At 49.1% G+C, this 19,844-nt stretch overlaps 1 protein-coding gene across 2 annotated transcripts in view; it reads left to right on the top strand.

Moving 5' to 3' along the window:
• The first annotated feature begins 8,240 nt into the window (after positions 1–8,240).
• ANO1 (anoctamin 1) overlaps positions 8,241–19,844 on the top strand; it is a 193,163-nt gene continuing 181,559 nt past the window's right edge. For both annotated transcript variants that reach the window (XM_027856109.1, XM_027856108.1), the window contains exon 1: positions 8,241–8,431. In XM_027856109.1, coding sequence (XP_027711910.1) covers positions 8,362–8,431 — 70 coding nt within the window. In that variant the 5' untranslated portion in view covers positions 8,241–8,361. The remainder of the gene's footprint in view (positions 8,432–19,844) is intronic.

Below are 19,844 nucleotides of genomic sequence, written 5' to 3'. Positions count from 1 at the left end.
CTCACACTCTCACACTCACACACATTCTATCTCCCATATACTCACACGCACCACACACACACACACACACACTCTCTCTCTCTCACACACATATTCTCTGACATGTCCATACACTCACACACTCTCTCTGTCACACACACACACACACTCACACTCTCACACTCACACATATTCTCTCTCCCATACACACACACACACACACACACACACACACACACACACACACATCCCTGGCCTCAGAGCATCCCAAGCTCCCCTCACTGCCTCGCTCAGGTGCTGCCTCCTATGTGAGACTTTCCCTGTCCCTCCCCCTCCATCCCTCCAGTTATCTGCACTCCCTCCTGACTAAACACACTCGTTATTCCTCCCCCACCAATAGAAAGGCAAGCTCCCTGAGGGCAGGAAATATTTCATTGTTGTCTGTGCATCTGTAGCACCTGTCCCAGAGTCTGGCCCGTAGTAGGAGTTTCATAAATGCTTGTTGCCTTAAATTGTTTGTGTCTGGTTAAAATTGTCACTCTTGTTTCTCCATAGTGGAAGTGCAGCTCAATTGAATGTTGGGCTCTTCTCTGCAGAACGGCCACTGATCTGGTTTGAGTCTTTGTTCTCTGAATTGTTGTGAAATGGACACCCTACCCTAGGGCAGAGTCCTGTGCCTGCTGTTCACTGCCCACATGACCTGGGATGGGCCCTCTCTGGATCTCAGTATCCTTCTCTATAAAATGAAGAGGATGGACTGGATCGGCTCCAACGTCTCTTTTAGCCCCAAACCATTGGACCCTGCAGGAAGATTGACTTCCCCAAACCACCTGGAGACCTTCAAAGGGACTGGTGATGGATGAAAGCACTTTGGTGAGGGACACCATGTTTTCCAGGAGCCCAGAGCTCCTCTTGCTTCTGGGGCAACGGGATGCTTGCCACTTTAGCCATAAGCAATGGTCGTGCTTCAGCACGCACCCATCCTCCCTCACAAGAAGAACAAGGGGTCCTTCCTTTCAGCAGCCTGACTTCCAAGCGCTGGTCACTGGGCAGCTGCTCCTTCGACCTCTGAAGGCAGAGGAGGCTGCGGACACCAGCCAGGTCAGCTCTTCATTTTAAGATGCAGAGAGGTCAAGTCACTTGCCCAAGGTCACACAGACAAGCAGCAGAGAGGTGATTAGATTCTAGGGCTTTTTCTATTATGTCATATTGTCTTATTTCCTCTCCCTGGGACTCAGTTTCCCTACCTGTGAAATAACGGGGTGGGTGCAATAAAGAGTGGGACTGAAAGATCCCTTTCAACTCTAAATCCAATGATGATCATGATTATAGCTCAGCTGTACTCAGTGAATGAATGTGGAAGCATTTATCAAGTGCTTACTGTGTGCTAAGCACCAGGCATCAGAGGGTCCTTGCTTTCAAGGAGGTTTCCTCCTAGCAGAGGAGGACAACACAGAGTAGGGGCTCAGAAATGATCAGGACGTGATGTAGAGGGCTGGTTTCACTGATCAGAGCCCAGGGTTCCAGGCATAGAGGCCAGAATGGGCCTCAATCTGAGCAGGGCAGATTTCAGCTCAATATATGGAAGAATATTCTAACCAGGGCTATTGAGGTAGATACCCCCTACCTTCCCCTCTAGCTCCCTGTCTATGGTCCCAGTGGGATGGGCTGCCCTGGGAACACCTGCAGTATTCAAGCAAAGATGGACTGATCCTCCCTCAGGGACTTTGCAGAGAGAATTCATGCTTTGAGAAGGTGGCTTCACTGGGAAGTGTCTGAGATCTAGCTCTGAGACTCTCCCATCCTACCACACCCAGCCTATGGCTCTCCTCTTCTCAGATAACGTGCTTTCAACTTGTATCAGTTGCAGGTGGTCCATGCCAAGATTGCCCCGGCAGGACCCTTGGCCTTGGAGACCAAGTCTGCCCTGCACTGGGGAGGGGTAGGGGGTGTAGACTCAATTTGGTCCAGGCTCTGCCATTCTATCAACCCCCACACACACCCCCACCCCTCGCAGACCTGCCAGCCCCAGGCGAAGGCTTGGTGAGTGTTTGAACATTGTACAAACAGACCACTCAACCACACAGCTCCTCTCACTGTAATCTAAGCAGGAGGTTATGGACCTCCAGATGGAATCCGGGGAGAGCATTTCCCCCCAGCCCCCAGCTTGGCAGCTGCAGGGGGAGAGCCAGGCTCTTAATATACGGCCCCCCAAAAGAATGACAAGCCGAGGCTGAGTCCAAAATGCTAGCTTGGCTTCTTTTCCCCAAATAAGGCTACATGACATAGAACTGTTTATACCAGCTCCCCCGGCGAAACAGGGTGTTTGAAGCTGCTTAGAAGAAAAGCTCCAGGTCAGGTCTTGTCCGTCTTTCCCCAGAGTCAGTAACTTGAAAACCGCCGCTCGGTTATCATTTCATGACAAGCTCCTAGAAATGTCCGTTTGTCACTTTGTTACAGCCCGTGAACAGCCCTGGAGGGTGGCGAGCCCAAGCCCCTTCCAGCTGCAGCCATCTTGGGGAGGTCCGAAAGGCCCTCATGGAGGGGCTTTGGAACCACCAGGCTCAAAGCCCAAATGTGGAGAGTCAAAGCAAGAAAAAGAGAAAGAACCTTCCAGACGTCATTTCAGGCTGGAGGGAAAAACCAAAGTGATTTTTTAAAAGGGCAAACTAGAGAAATCACTTGGGGAGGTGCCTGTCTCTGCTTGGAGAATTTATTTCAAACTTTTTCTTGGAAAGAAGGCTTCTTTCTGCTGCAGATCTTCTTGGATAACCTTCAGGTCCCAACAATATTTATAAAAGAAGAGACTTAGCAGGGCCTAGTTCCAGACCCTGGTATAAATGGTTAGACCTGAATAGATGCTACAAACACATCAAGAAATCTTGAAAGCTAAATCTGCCATCCCGGCCATCTAGGAGGAAAGGGGTTAGCACCTAGGTATCCCAGGGGGGTCAACTCTGCCCCCCTCAGAATGACTCAAGGGTGGGCACTCACTCAACTTGCGTTCCCCCCGTTGCCCAGTAGCTAGTACTAGGAATTCTGACACCTGGGGCAAATTCAGTTGGGTGGAGGGGCGGGGAGGGGAGGGGAAGGAAGGCTGTGTTTAGCAAAGAGCCGTGGCCAAGCCGAGCTTGGTTGAAGTAGATAAAAGAGGCCAGGTAGAGGGTGAGAAAACTGGAAGGTCAGAGCATTCCAAGGGGCAGGGAGTGACAGTGAAGAATTAATCAACAAATCAGGCAGCATCTGTTAAGCACACACTAAGGCCAAGCCCCATGCTGGAGTTGGGGATAGAAGAGCACCCAGTGACAACCTCTACAGAATGGAGGGAACTTGGAAGGAAGAGAGACAGCTACTGAGGGAGGCGTCCCAAGGTGAGCATCAAGCAGCGTGTCAGCTCCTCAGTCATTCATTCATTCCGTGAGCACTTATTAACCACCCACTGTGTGAGGGGCACATTGCTGGGCACTGGGCATACAAAGAGAAAAAGGAGACCAGTCCCTGCCCCCAGTGAGCTTACGTTCTCTCAAGGGAGAATGTACGGTACCCAGAACCTTACAGGCATTTCTGCGGGAGGATTCTAGCCACTGGAGGGAGCATGGGAGTGGGTGCAGCACCAGGCTTTCTTCAGCTAAACCTTGAAGGAAGTGAGGTATTCTATGGGATAGAAGAGAGCCAGACATAGGAGAACTGCCTATGCAAAGGCAGTGAGAGAGGAGATGAGACACCCACGTGCAGGAGACAGCCAGAAGGCCGGTTTGGCTAGAGCATGAAGTACATGGAGGAGAGTAATAGCTTGAAAGGTAAGTGGGGAAGGGCTTTAAATGCCCAACAGAGAAGTCTGCATCTGATCCTAGGGGTAAGAGTGGCCACTGCCTCCCAGGGCTGGGCTGGGGCAGATCCTCACGGACAGTCACATGGTAGGTAGAGTCACGATCTACGCCAAGCATCAGCCCGGCGTCACCCCTCCCTGCCGCCATGATCAGTTTGGCAGCTTGTGAAGGATGGAGCAGGGAGGGGAGAGAATGAGGGACCAGTTCGCTGTTGTGATAGTCCAGGCAAGGGATGGCCTGAGCTAGGGTGGTGACTCTGGGAGGGGACAGGAGGAAGGAACCCCATGGGAGAGACATGATGGGAGAAACAATCGCGTCGGTCAATGTTTGGATCTATAGAGCGAGAGAGGGTGAAGAGTTATGGGTGATGCGGGCTATAAACCCAGAAGAAGGGGAGGGAGGAAGGTGGTGCCCTGGACAGAAAGACTCGTAGGCTACTAGACATAAAAGAGGTACATTTTAGGGGGAAGGCTGGTGAGTTTTATTTTTACCATGTTGCATTTGAGATACTTCTTGGCCCTGTTTGATCAGGAGGTATGAGAGAAGCAGGCAGCCTTAGAGAAGGGGCTGAAGGATGGGAGATTTCTCCAGGAGAAAGCCAGGTCTCAGCCAATGCTGGAAGATGAAGGAGAGGCTAGGATCTCGGGTTCAGAACGAGAAGGAGGATATCACACCCCCCTCCTCGGTCTACATTTGAGGAAGTCAAGGCCCAGAGTGCTAAGGCAGCTTTCCTAAATTCATACGGGCCAATGGATGAGCCAGAATCCAAACTCAGGCCCTCTGACTCCAAACACAATCCTCTGTCTCCTATAGACCAGCAGGGTGGGCGTCAGAGAGGACACAGCTGGAATGAGAGATCCAAGAGGAATGTGCCTAGGATTGAGCTTGCTATTAGAGGGTGGACAGAGGCAGGCAGAGGGTCAGCCACCTTTGCCGCCAATCCCCCAGCTCACTCAGCACTGACCGTGGGCATCCACACGGAGAGTGCCCAGCTGGAGGAATTGGGCCCCTGGGATGACACTGTGTGGAATGCAGCCTCAGTGGCCGAGGGCTCATCGAAGCTCTGCCTCACTTGCCACTGATCATGTAACCAGGTTTCAAGCATGTTTTTTCCCCTCCTGTGGAATGGCACAATCTCAGATCAAGAAGGGACATTGGTCAATGGCTATCAAATCCAACTCTTATTGAGTATGCATCCCCGCCCCTCCACAGCATCCCTGGCAAGTGAGCACCCAGTCTTTGCTAGGAGACCGCTGGTGACGGACACCCAAGGTCGCCCATCCCGCTCCAGGCTAGCTCTAATTTTGACATTCTCCTTGACATCCGGCCCAAATTCTCCTTCCTTCATGCCCACCCCCATAATGCTCCTGGCTCTTTCCTCTGAGGCCAACCTTCTTCCTCCCCATGGAGACCTTTCAAATGCTGGAACGGCGACTCCAACCACCCTGAGTCTTTTCTCCAAGATAAATCAGCCCAGCTCTTTTATCAGATGCTCATGTGATGTGAAGTCAAGACCCTTCTGACCTCCTCTAGACACTTCCCAGCTGACCGATGTCCTTCAGCCATGATACCCAGGAATGGACCCTAAAAAAGACCTTGTCATCTCCCTTGTCCCAGACTCATTCTGAGATTCCATTTCCCCACCTCCCATGAGTGGAAATTGGGTTAGATGACCTTTGACCAAGCTCCTGGTCAATACAGCTGCATCCCAGGTGCCATGGAGAGGGGAGCGGATATTCAAGGGTCTTTTAGTGCTTTCACCCAAGGTATGCCTGAGGGCTGCCCTACCCAGGCTGGGACTGGTGGGCACTTCTCCTCAAGTCCCAGTCAGGAAGTTGCCACTGCCTCCTAGGGCTGGGCTGGGGCAGATCTTTATTGACAGCCATATGGTAGGTAGAGTATAGTTATGATCATAGTTATGATCTATGCCAAGTGTTGGCCTGGTGTCACCCCTTTCTACTCCCCCTGCCCCCTAGCAAGCCCCAAGCTCAGTGCCTTCTTGAAACCCTTGAAACCCTCGAAGATTGGGGGGGGGGGAGAAGAGGGAAGACAAGAATGGCTCCCAAAGCCCCAGCCCCAGAGTGTCACAGGGCTTCCCTCTCTCATCTGTCTGTCACCAGACCCAGTCAGGCCTCTGGGACTCTCCAATTCCTCCAGAAAACCCCCAGCCCTAAAGTGGACAAAGCCTCGCCTACCTTTCATTCAGACTAGACTCATTCAGCTTTAAAAAGTTTGCCCAGGGAATTAAGGGGTAGGCAGATAAACCAGAGAAGGCTAGAATTATGCAAGAGACAAAGGCAGCGAGATCTTCCCCAGTTAACCCCGTCTGACCCCAACCTCTGAGGCTGCCAGCGTATCCCTGAGAGGGGCCGGGCAGGACTGGACAGGTGCCCATCAGGCCCACCTATGCAACACAATGGTCAGGGAGTGAAAATCAGCCTGCTCCCTGGAAAGAAAGAACCTTTCCATTTATGACAAAAGGCATTCCTATGCCAGCCCTGACAGCAGACATTCAGACTCCTTCCCCCGCCCTCGGTCCCCCACACCCACTCTGCCTCCCCCTTAGGAGTGGATAACTCATATCATGCAAAGTGGAGAAGAGAGAAACAAGAGAAAAGCATTACTTTACATCCTGTCTGGAAAGCAAGTGATCTGATCAACAAATGAGGGGCCTCTCCCAGGCTGGTGGCATATTATAAAAGAAGAGTCAAGCCAAAGGAATTAATCTGGATGGTGAAATTTATGGGACCATGGAAGGTTATTGGGTGGGGTGGGAATAGAAGTGGGGGTGGCATTCCCAAAGCCCCATAAATCACACCCACAGAGTCTGCCTGCTTCTTTGCTGACCCTGATACTGGTGATAGTAGCCAGCGTTTCCATCATGCTTTGAGGTTTACAAAGTGGTTTTTTTCTCCCAAAATAGCCCTCTTAGGTAGGTGGTGCAAAGATTACTATCATCATGTCATAAATGAGGAAACTGAGGCATAAGTGGGCCCCTAGTGGTGAAGGTGGGAAGAAGGAAGGACTGTGGTCAAGTAGGAGGCAGACCAGCCACAAGCTTGGATCCCCCGCCCAAGCCCATCTGTCTCCCATAAATGCCATGGTTTGCCGATCCCTTATTTTCCCAGTGTAGCCCATATAAGCTATGAGAATCCTTATTCCAACTCCAACTCACAGATAAGCCTTGGGCCCCAAGGCAAGGACATATCTCCCCTCTTGGGTTTCTAGAGGTACCCCTGAGCATCTGGGGGGTGGTTCTCAAATGTTGATCCAAGCATCCAGTTCAGTTCAGTCCATTCCCTACTGATAACGGCCAGTTCTCTATAACTAAACAGCATCGACTAACTTGCTCCCCAGACCCTAGCTATACTGCAATGGCAAGGGTCCTGGCTACTAGGCCATGAAATGTTGGAAGGAACTGGGAATATTTAGCACGGATCAGAGCAGACTTGAGGGTGAGGGTGGAATAGGAAAGGTGGGGACCTCCTAGTCCCCACCTTCAGGCATTGGAATGACTGGAAGATGGCCCCAGAGGGAAGAACCACAGTGATGAGGGGTGAAGGAAGACCAGTTTCCTAAGGGAGAAAGCCCTTCCTGATGATCCCCAAGCTGTCTCCCAGAGGGATGAATGGGCTGCTGCCTCGGGAGGGCATGACTTCTCCATCACTGGAGGTCTTCATGCAGAGGCTGTGCTGGTCAGCTCTGGGGTGGATCAAATGGCCCTGGAGCTTCCTTCTGGCTCAGATTCTGTGAAGATGTGGCCAATCCTCTGGCTCTACAGTGTTGAAGGACGGGGACTGGACCCAGAATTTCATTGATATAGAAACTCCCAGAAGAGGGACTCCCTCTGACAGCGGAGCGGCACCTTCACGTATTAGAGAGGGGCCTCAGGTTAATGACTTGCTCAGGGTCACACAACTAGATCAAAGTCAAGGCTTGCGCCCAAATCTTGCTGGCTCTGCATCCACTATGTTCCCCTCCCTCTCGTTCTGCTGGTGTGTGTGGGGGTGTGGATTGGGAGGGGAAGGGGTAAGGACCAGGCTTGACGGTCAGAGACCCAAACTCTCATTTCAGCTCATCCACAGCTGTATGTGGCCTTGCAAGGTCGCTTCCACTCTGTGGGCTCCAAGCCCCCATCATGGACAGGATGGTCTCCTGGCCCCCTTGCTGCTGGCAGAGCCCATGACTCAGAGTCTGGCACTAAGAGTCAGTTTTCCCTCCTGGTGTTTGTCCTAATTTTGGAAAAAGAGCCAGAAATGTCATCGTTGGTGGAATGTTGAGGGCAAACACTGTTATCGTGGATTCCAGCACCCTGTTTGATCAAATGATTCATGGGCAAACTTTGTGAGGCTGAAAGATTAGCCTGGCTTCCATGAAAGCCACTCAGCCTGCTGCTTGGGGCCCCGGGGGTGGCTTTCCAAGTCCTCGGAGTCTTCACACAGAGGAGGCAGCTTGGGAAGGAACATCAGCCCCTTGGCTTCCTCCTGTGGCCAAGAACCGGCTGGCTCTGGTATCCAGAGGTACCCAGAGTCGCCTGCAGCTCGAGCCCAGGATGAAGGAGACGCCACCACCATCCCAGGAGGACATTGCCCAGCAGACCACACTGAAACCTCTGCTCCCAAGTAAGCACAGGCTGCGCCATTAAGAGGGGACATCTCCGGGTTCGATTCCACATAGACCCAACTCAGTGTGCATAGTTTTTATGCCAAATATGAAACTAAAGAGGAAGAATTTGATAAAAGTCTTTAGACCAGTGTGTTCAGAGCCAATGTCTCAGTCTGATCTGGCAGTGCCGCTCATGTGTGTGGTTTGAGGGGGGCGTCCTTAGACTTGGGTCCAAAGGAGGTGGCTTCTGGGGAGTCAGCAGAATCTGAAACCTGCCCTGTAACTGAGGCCAGTGAAGGGAAAGGAGATTAAGGAATCACCAGTTCCAAGCTGGGAAGGAACCTCAGAGGCACCGGTGCAACTCCTGCCTGACCATGAATCCCCCCAACAACATCCCCAGCAAAGGGTCATCCGAGCTCTAGGGAGGGGAGCTCACTACCTGTCGAGGCAGACAGTGCTTCTTGGAAGGATGTCTTTCCTTACATCCTGCCTGAATCTGCCCCTCAGCAATTCAGCTCCCCTCCCCTGTTTACTCCTAGTTCTGCCCTGGGGAGAAACTGAGCAAAAGACGGTTCTTCAAGTACTTGACAACAGCTCGTGTCCCCTCTAAATGGTGCCCACGAGACATACCTGGTTCCTGGGACAAATTCCCTGTGGCTTGGTCTCCAGATCCCTCCCCATCCTGATTAGCCAACGTGATCTTTATCGCAGTAAGCGTGTCTCTAGTTGCTTAGAAATGGGGGAAACAGGAAAATTGTTGTGTCATTCAACCGTGTCTAACTCTTCATGATTTAGGGTTTTCTTGGCAGAAACACTGGAGTGGTTTGTCATTTCCTTCTCCAGCTCGTTTTACAGATGAGGAAACTGAGGCAAACAAGGTTAAGTGACTTTCCCAGGTTCCATTGCTACTAAGTGTCTGAGGCTGGATTTAAACTCACAAAGATGAGTTTTCCTGATTCTGAGCCTTCCTGATTCCACTGCACCACCTAGCTTCCCCAAACAGGAAAATTAGGGGCTAATTATGTCATAGTCTGACTCAATCACTCCAGCAATAAGCATTTTTGAAATATCTAGGTGTCAGGTACCAGGTCCTGCAACCCAAAGGACTTACTGAGTCACAGATTCTGAAATGAAGTATTTCTCCCTTTCCCTCCCTGCTAAGGCAAAACTTCTTTTCTCTGATTCTAGCTGTCAGGGAAGAAAGTACCCAATAAATTAATTCACACTAGGGTAAGAAGAGCAGACATCCTTCGATCTGCTATCAACTCTTCACACTGGGATGCAGGATTCCAAACCTATCTCTCGTCCCAATTACCTTCGTCCTTCTTTGCTGAGGTCCTCCTGGAACCTCTATTTTGAGGAAGGGCCCGACCAGCCATGCCTCATTCTCTGGATGTCATCATCACGCTCCCACACCTTTTAAGGGTGGTGGTACCCCTCCAGGGAGCATCTTGAGGACAGGCACCACCTCACTTTCATATTTGTATTCAGTGCCTGGTATAGAGGAAGTGCTTAAAAATGCTTGGTGACTTGACTGAGGACCCCGCCATCCTGTCTCTCTTCCAGGGGAAGGATGCAGCTGTCCTTCATCTGCTTCACCCGCTCAGAGTCCTCCCCTCTCCCCTCTCCCTCCCACCCTCTATGGAAGCAGTTGCCAAGTCTTGTCAAATCTCCTTCCAGCAGGTCTGTCACACCCACCCCCCCTTCCAGTCACACCTGCTACCTGAGTCCAGGTGCTTGTCCCCTCTGGATCCTAGTTCCTTCCTCTGTGAATTATGTGCTATTTGTCTCATATATCATTTGTTTTGTTGTCTTCCCCATTGGGTTGTAAGCTCCTTGAGGGCAGGGACTGTCTTTTGCCTCTTTTTATATCCCCAGCACCTAGCACTTAGCACAGTGCCTGGCAATTAGTAGGCACTTAATACATGTGTATTGAATTGAATTGAATTCTATCTCACCCATTACTACTGTGATAGTTTTTCTTTGGTCACCCCACCTCCAGTTTCTCCCTTTTCTAAACCCATCCCCCAAAAGCTACCAAAATAGTCATCCTAAAGCAAAGGTCTGACCATGTCACTCTCCTGATTGAGAAACTTCACAAGCTCCCCACGGCTCCTGTATAAAATACAAAATCTTCATCCTGGCATTCAAAGACCTTGACCTTCTGCTCCGGCCTCCCCTTCCATGCCCCTTTCGTGATGATGCCCAACACACCCTCTACATTGTATATTCTAATCAAATGAGCTGACTTACTGCTCAAGAACTCATGCCTACCTTCCACCTTTGTGCCTCCATTTTCTCTCTGTGAATAACACACTTTGTAAACATTAAGGTATTAGGTGTATGTTAGTGGTCAAAGGTCAGGAAATCTGAACGGTTCCATGCTCTCCGTTGCCTCATCATTGAGGGAGGGTGACCCTGGCTTCTGGAAGTCTCTGCCAGATCAGAACGAGCCAGAAAGGGCTTGGGCTGAGACCCTGCCATGAGGCTTTGCCTGGCTTCTAAGGACCAGTGAGAAGCTGGCCACCTGCTTGGCCACAGAAAGTTTTAGCTACAATGTCTCCCCTGGAGTATTGAAATGACCTCCTGGTTGGGCTCCCTGGCTCCATTCCCTCCCTGTTCCAGTCCATCCTTCAGTCAGATGCTAAGGCAATTTTCCTAAGACATAGGTCTAACCATGTCTCCTCCCCACCTTGCCCTCCTTGCTCAATAAATCCTAATGGTGAATGGTGTCTCCCCATCACCTCCAGGTTCAAATTGAGTGACCTCCTCTGGTTGGCATTAAAAGCCTCGGCTCCCTCCCCTTTTTCTAGCTCCCATCAATGCACTCTCCAGTCCAGCTGCACTGGTCCTTCCATCTCGTGCCTCCTGGCTGTGCCACATGCCTGGAATGCCCTCGCTCCTCACCTCTTCCTCTTAGAAACCGAGACTTCCTTCAAGACTCAGCTTCAATCCCTTCCACAGGAAGCTTTCCCCAGGCCCCCAAACTGCTGGAGCTTCCCCCCTTAGGTTACTTTGTATCTCATTTGTGTGGATCTTGTATGGATTTAGTTCTTTGCACGTTGTCCACCCTGTAGAATGTAAGCTCCTAGAGGGCAGGAGCCCTCTTAGCCTTTATTGATTCTTTGTATTACCAGCACATAGTAGGCGCTTGTGAGTGACTGGATGTTTCATCCAGAGTGACTGTCAAAACTTATTTACAACATCCTGGGGCCATAATCTCTGTTCCTTATAGTATTATTGCTATTACTCACATGATGATGTAAATAGTAATATGTGTGTGAAAAGACACAAAGTAAAGGGGAAAGTGGCCTGGTAAGGTAAGGCATGAATGGCTAGAAATCCACCTCAATGAAGCAGAGATGCAGACCCAGAAGAGACATCGAACACCATCTGGTCCAACCCCCTCATTTTTCAGATGAGGAAACTGAGGCTCAGAGGGGTTGTGGCAGTGGCAGAGCCAGGATTCCAGGTGAGGCTTCTGGTGCCAAAGCCAGCACTCTGCACTGTACTGCCCACTGTTACTTCACTGCCTTCTCCAAAGATCTTCTGACTCCTGCTTTTATGCTTTTTATACTGGGGGGGGGCTGCCCTGGAGATAACACAGACCTAGGGAAGGATCACTATGGTGGTTATTGCCAACTACCCCTCCCCAGGTGTTTTCAAAGAGTTTGGCACAGCAGAGCAGTATCTGGAATCCAAAGGAATGGCTCCCTAATGGTGAAACTTTGGTGACCCCAGGTAGACTCAAGGGGCAGGCTGGGAGCAAAGGCAACCTTCCTCGTCTGATGTTGTCTTTTTTCTTGCCCATCCTCCTTCCCCTCCCCCAACACATGTCCTCGGTGCTTTTCCCTGGCCCAAGGTCTCTTTGGACCAGACAAACTGATAAATCAGCCCTGTCCAGCTTGTCAGCTGCCAGAGGTCAGTCCTACAGGACCATAGGGTAAGTGTTGGACAAAAACCTGGCTTTTTTGAGTGCTGAAATGGGGTTTCCAGCATGACCCATTTTTTCAGAACCCTTTTTTGCCATCATCTCTGAGGGATGATCAGAGGGATCTCCCCTGCACAATTTCCTGTGGGCCTGAGGGACAATATGGGCCTTGGCTGCCCACTCTAAAGGAAGCCAGGACATTTTGTGTTTAAAGGCTTCCCAGACCCTTATTGGAAGGGACCAACACTCTCATTCTACAGAAGAGGGACCTGAGACCCAGAGCAGTGAAGTCACACAGATTATAAGGGGCAGAGATGGGATCTGAGCTGAGGTCTTTGGATTCCAGAGCCAGCAGCAGTGCTAAAACCATATCACCCATATCATTCAAAGGGTCTAGAGAGGAGCAATAGAAAAGCTGAGGCGCAGAGAGAGGAAGAGCCTGGGGCCACGATGTCCCCTCAGAAATGATGGGAGATGCTCCCAGTGAGGAGGCAGGAGGAGGTTGGGGCTGGGAGCGGATGCAGATTGAGCCAGAAGATACTGCCGAGATAGGCCTGTAGTGACCAGCTCCAGCCTTGCCGAATGCCAGTGCCGATCCATCCCGGATCTGACATCCTGTCCCAGCCCACAGCCCTCCCTCAGCCTCCCCTCAGGCTTCCAGATTCAACGGATTGAGAGCGCGGGAACCACAGACCACCTTGGGGTAGGTGTGGAGGACAGTACCGGGGGAAGCTGAGGGACAAAGGAGTGTGGGAACTGAGGAGATGGGAAGGATTTCAGGAAAGCGTGAGGCCCACAAGAGCACACTCAGAAATCAGGCTGCCTTCAAGACAAACCCGTCTTTGAGGCTCAGGCTCGGGAGCTCCAGAGCACTCTGCAAAATGTGAAACAGTGTGTCAAGGATAGCTACTTCTGTACATGGTCTCCTCATCCATGAACAAAGCTCAAAGCTCTCTTGTAATAATCACCACGGACAGGTGCCCAGCACTTCAGGGCTTGCCTTAAAGCACCACGCAGGCATCCTCTCATTGGAGCCTCTGCAAAGTCCTGTGAGATTCAGCCTCAGGACACTCTTATCCCCATTTTACAGATGAGGACACTGAGGCTCAGAAAGCTAAAATGACTGCCCCTTGGTCACTCAGCTAGTGCCAGAGGTGGGGTTTGAACCCCTGTCTCCCTGAGTTCAAACACAAGACCCTGCCTTCTAGGTCCATGGTATGGAGCACGTCTTCTGGCCCCAAATCCATCGTCCCTCCCACAGCAACATGCTACTTTTCCACATCATCATTGGTATCACAGCCTTTGCCCCTAGTGTTGGGGATCCCCACACTAAACAAGCCATTTGTCTCAGCTGGGAGGTGAGTTGCTCTGGGAATGCCCTTCATCTCCAAATGTCTCTTCTGCCGGCTGGCCACAATAATACCAATTCTACACTTATAGAGGACTTCCTAAAACCATGGACCTTCAGAGCCAGAGGGCCCTTAGAGACCATCCTGATTTCTTCTCCTTGTCTTCATAGTTATAAAGCTTGGATGAAGCCCCAAGTATCATACTCATCAAATCTGCTGACGACACCAAGCTGGGAGGGTTGCCTGGCCAGTTGGACCACAGAGTCAAGAACCAAAAAGATCTTGGCAGGAAATGCCGGCGAATAAATGTAAAGTCTTTACTTGAGTTCAAAACATCAATCTCACAACTACAAAATGAGGTGGCCGTGAGCAGTTATAGGTTCACCTGAGAAATGGATGGGAATTCTACTCAAGCTCAAACTCAGAGTGAGTCACCAGGGTGACATGGCAGCAAAAGAAGATCATTGAATTGTGGGCTACTTTGAAAGAGGGACCACCTGGCAGATAGGGGGGTGCCAGTCTCCTGTCTGTGCTGACCAGACCTGTCACAAGCACAAAGTTCAGTTCTGGGCTCCACAACTTGGGAAAGACAGTGATAGAGCATCCAGGCAGAGGTAACCCAGGTGGGGGAGGGCCTGGAGAGAATCAAATCAAATCAAATCAATTTGTGCCTGATGATAATCAAAGAGATTGAAAGACTGAGGACAGTGGAGATACATCTGTCTTCAAGTGTTTGAAAGGCTGATGTTTGGAAGCAGGGTTACATTGTCTCTGCTAGGCCTCAAAAAGGGGACATTGCAAAGAGGCAGATTTAGGCTGGAGGTCCTTACTAATCTGAGCCATCCCTAAGGGGAATGGAAAGTTCGGGCCAAGGTTGGATAGCTCCAACTTGGATTTATAAAACGGCTTCTCCCTCAGGGTCAGTTGGACTTTGGTGTCCCCTCCATGCCAGACATTCAGTCAATCTGTGGGACTTGTTCAAGGTCATGCCACAAGCTCCCAACAGAGCTAGGACAAGAACCCACGGCCTTGACTCACATGGCAGAGTTGTTCCCACCCTGCCCACTGCTTCCTTGATAGACGTGATTCTAAAATGCTGCTGGGAGCCCTTTAATGAAAGATTAATGCAACATTTCATTAGCTTTTAAAGGCAGCCACAGTAAGAACTCGGGTGATGGAGCACAGCCATGCCCACCACTCGTGGTTCAGAATTAAAGGGACCCAATAAGCGAGAGCTCCCATACCCTCGGGTTGGGCCAGGTTGAGCCCTTTAGAGTTCCATTGGCCTGGACCTCCCCAAAGCCAGGCCTTGGCTTCAGACAGGCTGTGTCAATGGGAGGTGTGCAATACAACCAAGTTCCTCTTCTGGGAAATGTCAGCCAGTCAGTAAACATTATTAAGCACATAGTATGTGCCAAGCACTGTGCTAAGCCCTAGGAATACAGAGAAAGGCCAAAGACAGTCTCTATCCTCAAGGAGCTTACTGTCCAATGGGAGAGGTAACATGCAAACAGCTAGGTAGAATCAAGTTATAGATACAGGCTAAATTAAAAATCAGAGAAGATCACCTGAAATGGCCTGGAGAAAACCCAGATCTGGTGTCCGGAAACTCCTTGCTGTCCCCAGAGATTATCCTTATACTCCCTGGGTGGAGGTTGTTACAGAGCATGAGTGTCACTCAAGAGCCCTGCAGAAGCCATCCATCACCAAATCAATTACTCGGAGTGTGACAGGAAGACACAGGGTGATGGAGGAGAGGCTCAGGGGTGGGGAGAACAGGCCAGTTTGTACCTATCAGAGGACAGCCAAAGGTTCCCAGAGCAAAACTCAGTCCCTCATTTAGCAAACATTGATTAGCTAACTCTTAAGGACCCTCTTATTACTGTCCAAGTTTGCAAGAGCTGTCTTAGCTGCTGCACCTCCTAGTTGATGTACAGCTAACTTGCAATCCTCTTAAACTCCAGGAACTTTTTTCAGATGAACTATTTTCTTGTCCTGCCTCTCCCATCTTGGATTTTGGTAAATGGCTCTTCAAATCCTAAGATAAGAACTTTACATTTATCTCTGTTAAATTTCTTTTTGTTAAATCCATTCCAAAGTTCTAGCCTATAAAAACTTTGTTGGATCTTGGTATCAGCTTCTAGCCCATGTCCTGTCATTAACTTGTTGGGCATATCACTTCACTGTTGTGAGCCTCTGTTTTCTCATTAATGAATTAAGCTAGACAACCTTTAAGGTCTCTCCTTGCCCTAAATTCTGTATGTTTGTGCAAACATTACCATTTTACCAATTAAAAGTCATTAAAAACAATTCCCAGAATTTTTGGACATCAAACAAGTCTTAGAATACAAAATCTTGATGAGATAAAATGTAAATAAATCAACCATATGGATTGTCTTTCCTTAAAAGAAGTTTAAAGTATAATAGAGAGAATGCTTGCAAAGTAGTGTAGAAGGGATTGAGATAGGGGTACTATGTAGAAGCCTGAACCAAACCACAGACAGTTTTTCAGAGTTGTTCAGACCCTCAGAACATAGGCTTTCACAGCTGGAAGCCATCCGGTACAACCCAGACAGGGGTTCTGAAAGTGGCCTGGTTCTCATAAAATAGATAGGGGTAGAAATAGATAATTACTTTTCTGAGTAATCCAGCATGTTATGAATAAAGGGATGAATGAATGAAAGAAAGAAAGAAATTGTTAAGCATTTACATTGTGCCAGGCACTGTAATAAACACTTTACAAACATTATTTCATGTGCTCCTCATAATAATCTCGGGAGTTTGGTGTTATTTTTATCCCCATTTTACAGATGAGGAAACTGAGGTTCAATCTCTTTATGTGTAGCCTAGGAAAGGTGATTATCCCTCAGCCCATTACCATATTTATTCTCATTATCCTGGGCTCAAAGGTAATACAAGAGTATGTTTATATATTTCTTCATTAATTACAAAAAAAAAGCAATGTCTCTCTCATTAATTTATAAATTATCTCTGAGCCTCCTCTTCAAAATTATTCAAGACATCAGCATTATTTTTTAACATCCATTTCATTATTAGGTGGCACTTTGAGAGTTTGTGCTATATGTAGATTTTCAAAGTCTTCAAGGTCTTCAATTTTTTCCACTTTAGATTTAATTAACACCTGGATTCCTGCTCTTATTTTATTTAACCTAGGTTTGGGAATTAAGTTATTCCTTAGGGTGGTTGTTGGATTTATCTTCAGTATGTGGTTGTTTAATTTGGAGGTAAGGATGCCATTAACAAAAAAAACCATTTGAGGACCATGTCTAGAAAGGGTATAATCCGCATCCTCTTGCTCTGATACAGCCCTGGTACATGACGACACCTTCCTGCCTCTTTCCGTTTTATCTGCACACCCAGCTTGCCTACTTGAGTTCTCAGCAGTCTCCTTACTGAAGAATTTCCAGCAGATGAGGTATTGGCACTTCTGATTGGTTATTATGTCTCTTCCTATATTGGAACACAATGGAACACCACTCATTGCTCTGCACTCTTTGTCAAGCTCCTCATCACCGTATGAGTTTGTAAAAAGCACATAATAGGTACTTGATAAATGCTTATTCCCTTCCTCCTTTCCCCCCTTCATCGTGGCGATTTCCAGTAGGGCCAACCTGTAACCACACCTATGCCACCACCCTGTCTATTGCTCAGCTTCAGAGAAGCAGTTCATATTGACCCAATTGTGAGTATCATCAGACCCCTACTGGGTCAGCATTTTAGGGCTCCTGTGTGGGGTGGCAGTCTCAGGGTATAGAGAGGCTCAATTGTATGGACTGGCATTCCCTCGATTTTCCATGTCTTCTCCCTTCCCCCTACCATCAGTGACTGAATTATAGAACATGACATTTGGAAGGGACCTCACCGGTCATCTGATCCAAACCAGATGCCAAAGCAAACCCCGATGTGACAGAACCAACAAACAACTTGTCCATGGCATGGACAATGTTTGGACTTTGAGAGCAGTTATGTTATAGTTGTCACTTACACTCTCGATTTCTTCATCTGTTGGACTAAGGTGGTCTAAGGTCCTCCCAGCACATGATCCTAGGATTCGACGAGTTTCTTCTTTCCTGAGTCTACCAGATGGAAATTCAAGGGGTAGGAGCAGGAATAAAGGGAGGAGGCTCGGTCAGTGTCCAATCCCTGTGTGCTACCCAGTAGCGATGTCTCCAGTCTGTCCATTCTGGAACAACCAGGGTTGGACTTGCCTTATCCTCATGAACCTTTAAAACTGAACACAGATTTTCTCATACTTTGTCTTCATGGGACTGTGTTTTATTTTTTTCCCTTTCTCTTTGAGACACACACACACAATTTACTGTGTTCAGTCATCTTTAGAAGCAAAAAACCAAGAGTTCAATCTTTGTCCTTTTTAATCAGCAAAAGAGTTAATCGATAAGTGCAGTGAAGGCAGTTTTAACCGAGCTTACTTTGCCTTGGGACCTGATTTGGAGTGTACGTGTGGGGGGGAGGAGGGGAGGGTGTTTGGAAATATCAAAGCTCTTGCATTAATGAGGGTGGGGTGATCAGAGCTATGTTCCAGGATGCAGAAATTTACGTGGCACTGACTGTACTTGTTACACTCTTTCAGCAAAGTAGAAGCACCTGAGCTTAGCTTGTTAGCTAGAATAATGGTTTAAAATAAGAAGCGAAGATATGTCTGGCCGGCAGCCACACCCTAGCCCCACTCTTCCCTGGCCCATCTCCACCCTTCCCAGTAGCCTCTCTGGTTGTGTTTAAGGGGACACCTTTAGTGTTTGTGTTTATGGTTACTGAGCAGAACCACCAAAGTTTGTGCAGGTGAGGCATGAACATCTCATTCTTAGGTCTGGGTTTTATGATACATTCTTCTCAAAGAACCTTGGTCACCATCACCATCTTGGGGCAATCAGCCCCAGGAGCTGATTCTTCAGCCACTGACCCCTCCCTGGTGCCGACCCTCCGCACGCACCTCATACCCAGACTATTGCAATAGCTGTCGGGGCATCACCCTCCCTCTGGGTCATCCTGTACTTAGCAGGCAAAGTGGTTTTCCTAAAGCATAGTGGTTTTCTCTATTCAATAAACTCTAGCAGTACCCTATCACCTCCAGAATCAAATAGAAAATCCTGTGTTTGACCTCACCCCACCTTTCCAGTCTTCTGACAACACTAACTCGCCTCACCCTGGGCCCACAGACTCTTTGATCCAACCCCACTGGCTTCTTTGCTGTCCCTCTAACTCAGCAGTCCATCTCCCCTCTCTGGGCATTGTGCCCCCAGCCCGGAAAGCCTCCCTCCTCCTCTCTGCCTCCTGGCTTCCACTTTTTACAGGAAGCTTTTCCCGGTTGCCCTTTAATTCTATTGTTTTCTCTTTGTTCTCTCCAATTTATCCAGAATAACACTTGTTAGTACACAGATGTTTGCATGTTGTCTCAGCACTTAGATTGTGAGCTCCTTATTGGACGGGACTTTCTTTGTAAGTCCAGCAGTTTAGCGCAGTGCTAGATGAGTAGTAGGTACTTAAAGATTTTTGATTGACTTGGTGACTGACCAGGCCCCTCCGCTGCCTTCCACAGAAGGGACCCAAGACTCTCCCTTGCCTCAGTCCACCATTGAGTAGGAGAAGACTAGTCCCACCTACCTGCCGCTTGCAGGGAGCGGTCAGTTGAAGCCCTTACTGTCCCATTGCTTAGTTCTACTGAGCCCAGAGAGCCAGATGCTGACTCCTGCACTGGTATCTCTGCTGGCCACACTCCCAAGCCCCACTCCACTCTGACCCTGGGATCTACTCATTTACTTAATAGGGGACTAGCTGCCCCACGATTGCTCCCTCCCTGAGGTCTTCAGGACCTTGTCGTCCACCCTGCTACTTTCCCAGTCTACTTACTCCAGGCGTTTTGTCTGCCACAAACAGACACAACCACGACCCTTACTTTATGCATCGTGTTCCCCCACCAACAAAATGTGAGTTTCTTGAGAGGGCAAGATAGAATGTTTCTATCTGTAGAGCTTGGCATACAGTAAGTGCTTAATAAATGCCTTACTATTGTGTTGGATGCTGTTGTAAAGGGGAGCAGAGGCAAGAGGAGAGACAGACAGATGAGAGAGAGAGAGAGAGAGAGAGAGAGAGAGAGAGAGAGAGAGAGAG

This window comes from Vombatus ursinus, unplaced genomic scaffold (assembly GCF_900497805.2).
Source record: "Vombatus ursinus unplaced genomic scaffold, bare-nosed wombat genome assembly UNPS02011369.1, whole genome shotgun sequence".
Lineage (NCBI taxonomy): Eukaryota > Metazoa > Chordata > Mammalia > Diprotodontia > Vombatidae > Vombatus > Vombatus ursinus.
This window is presented reverse-complemented; position numbering and strand designations above follow the sequence as displayed.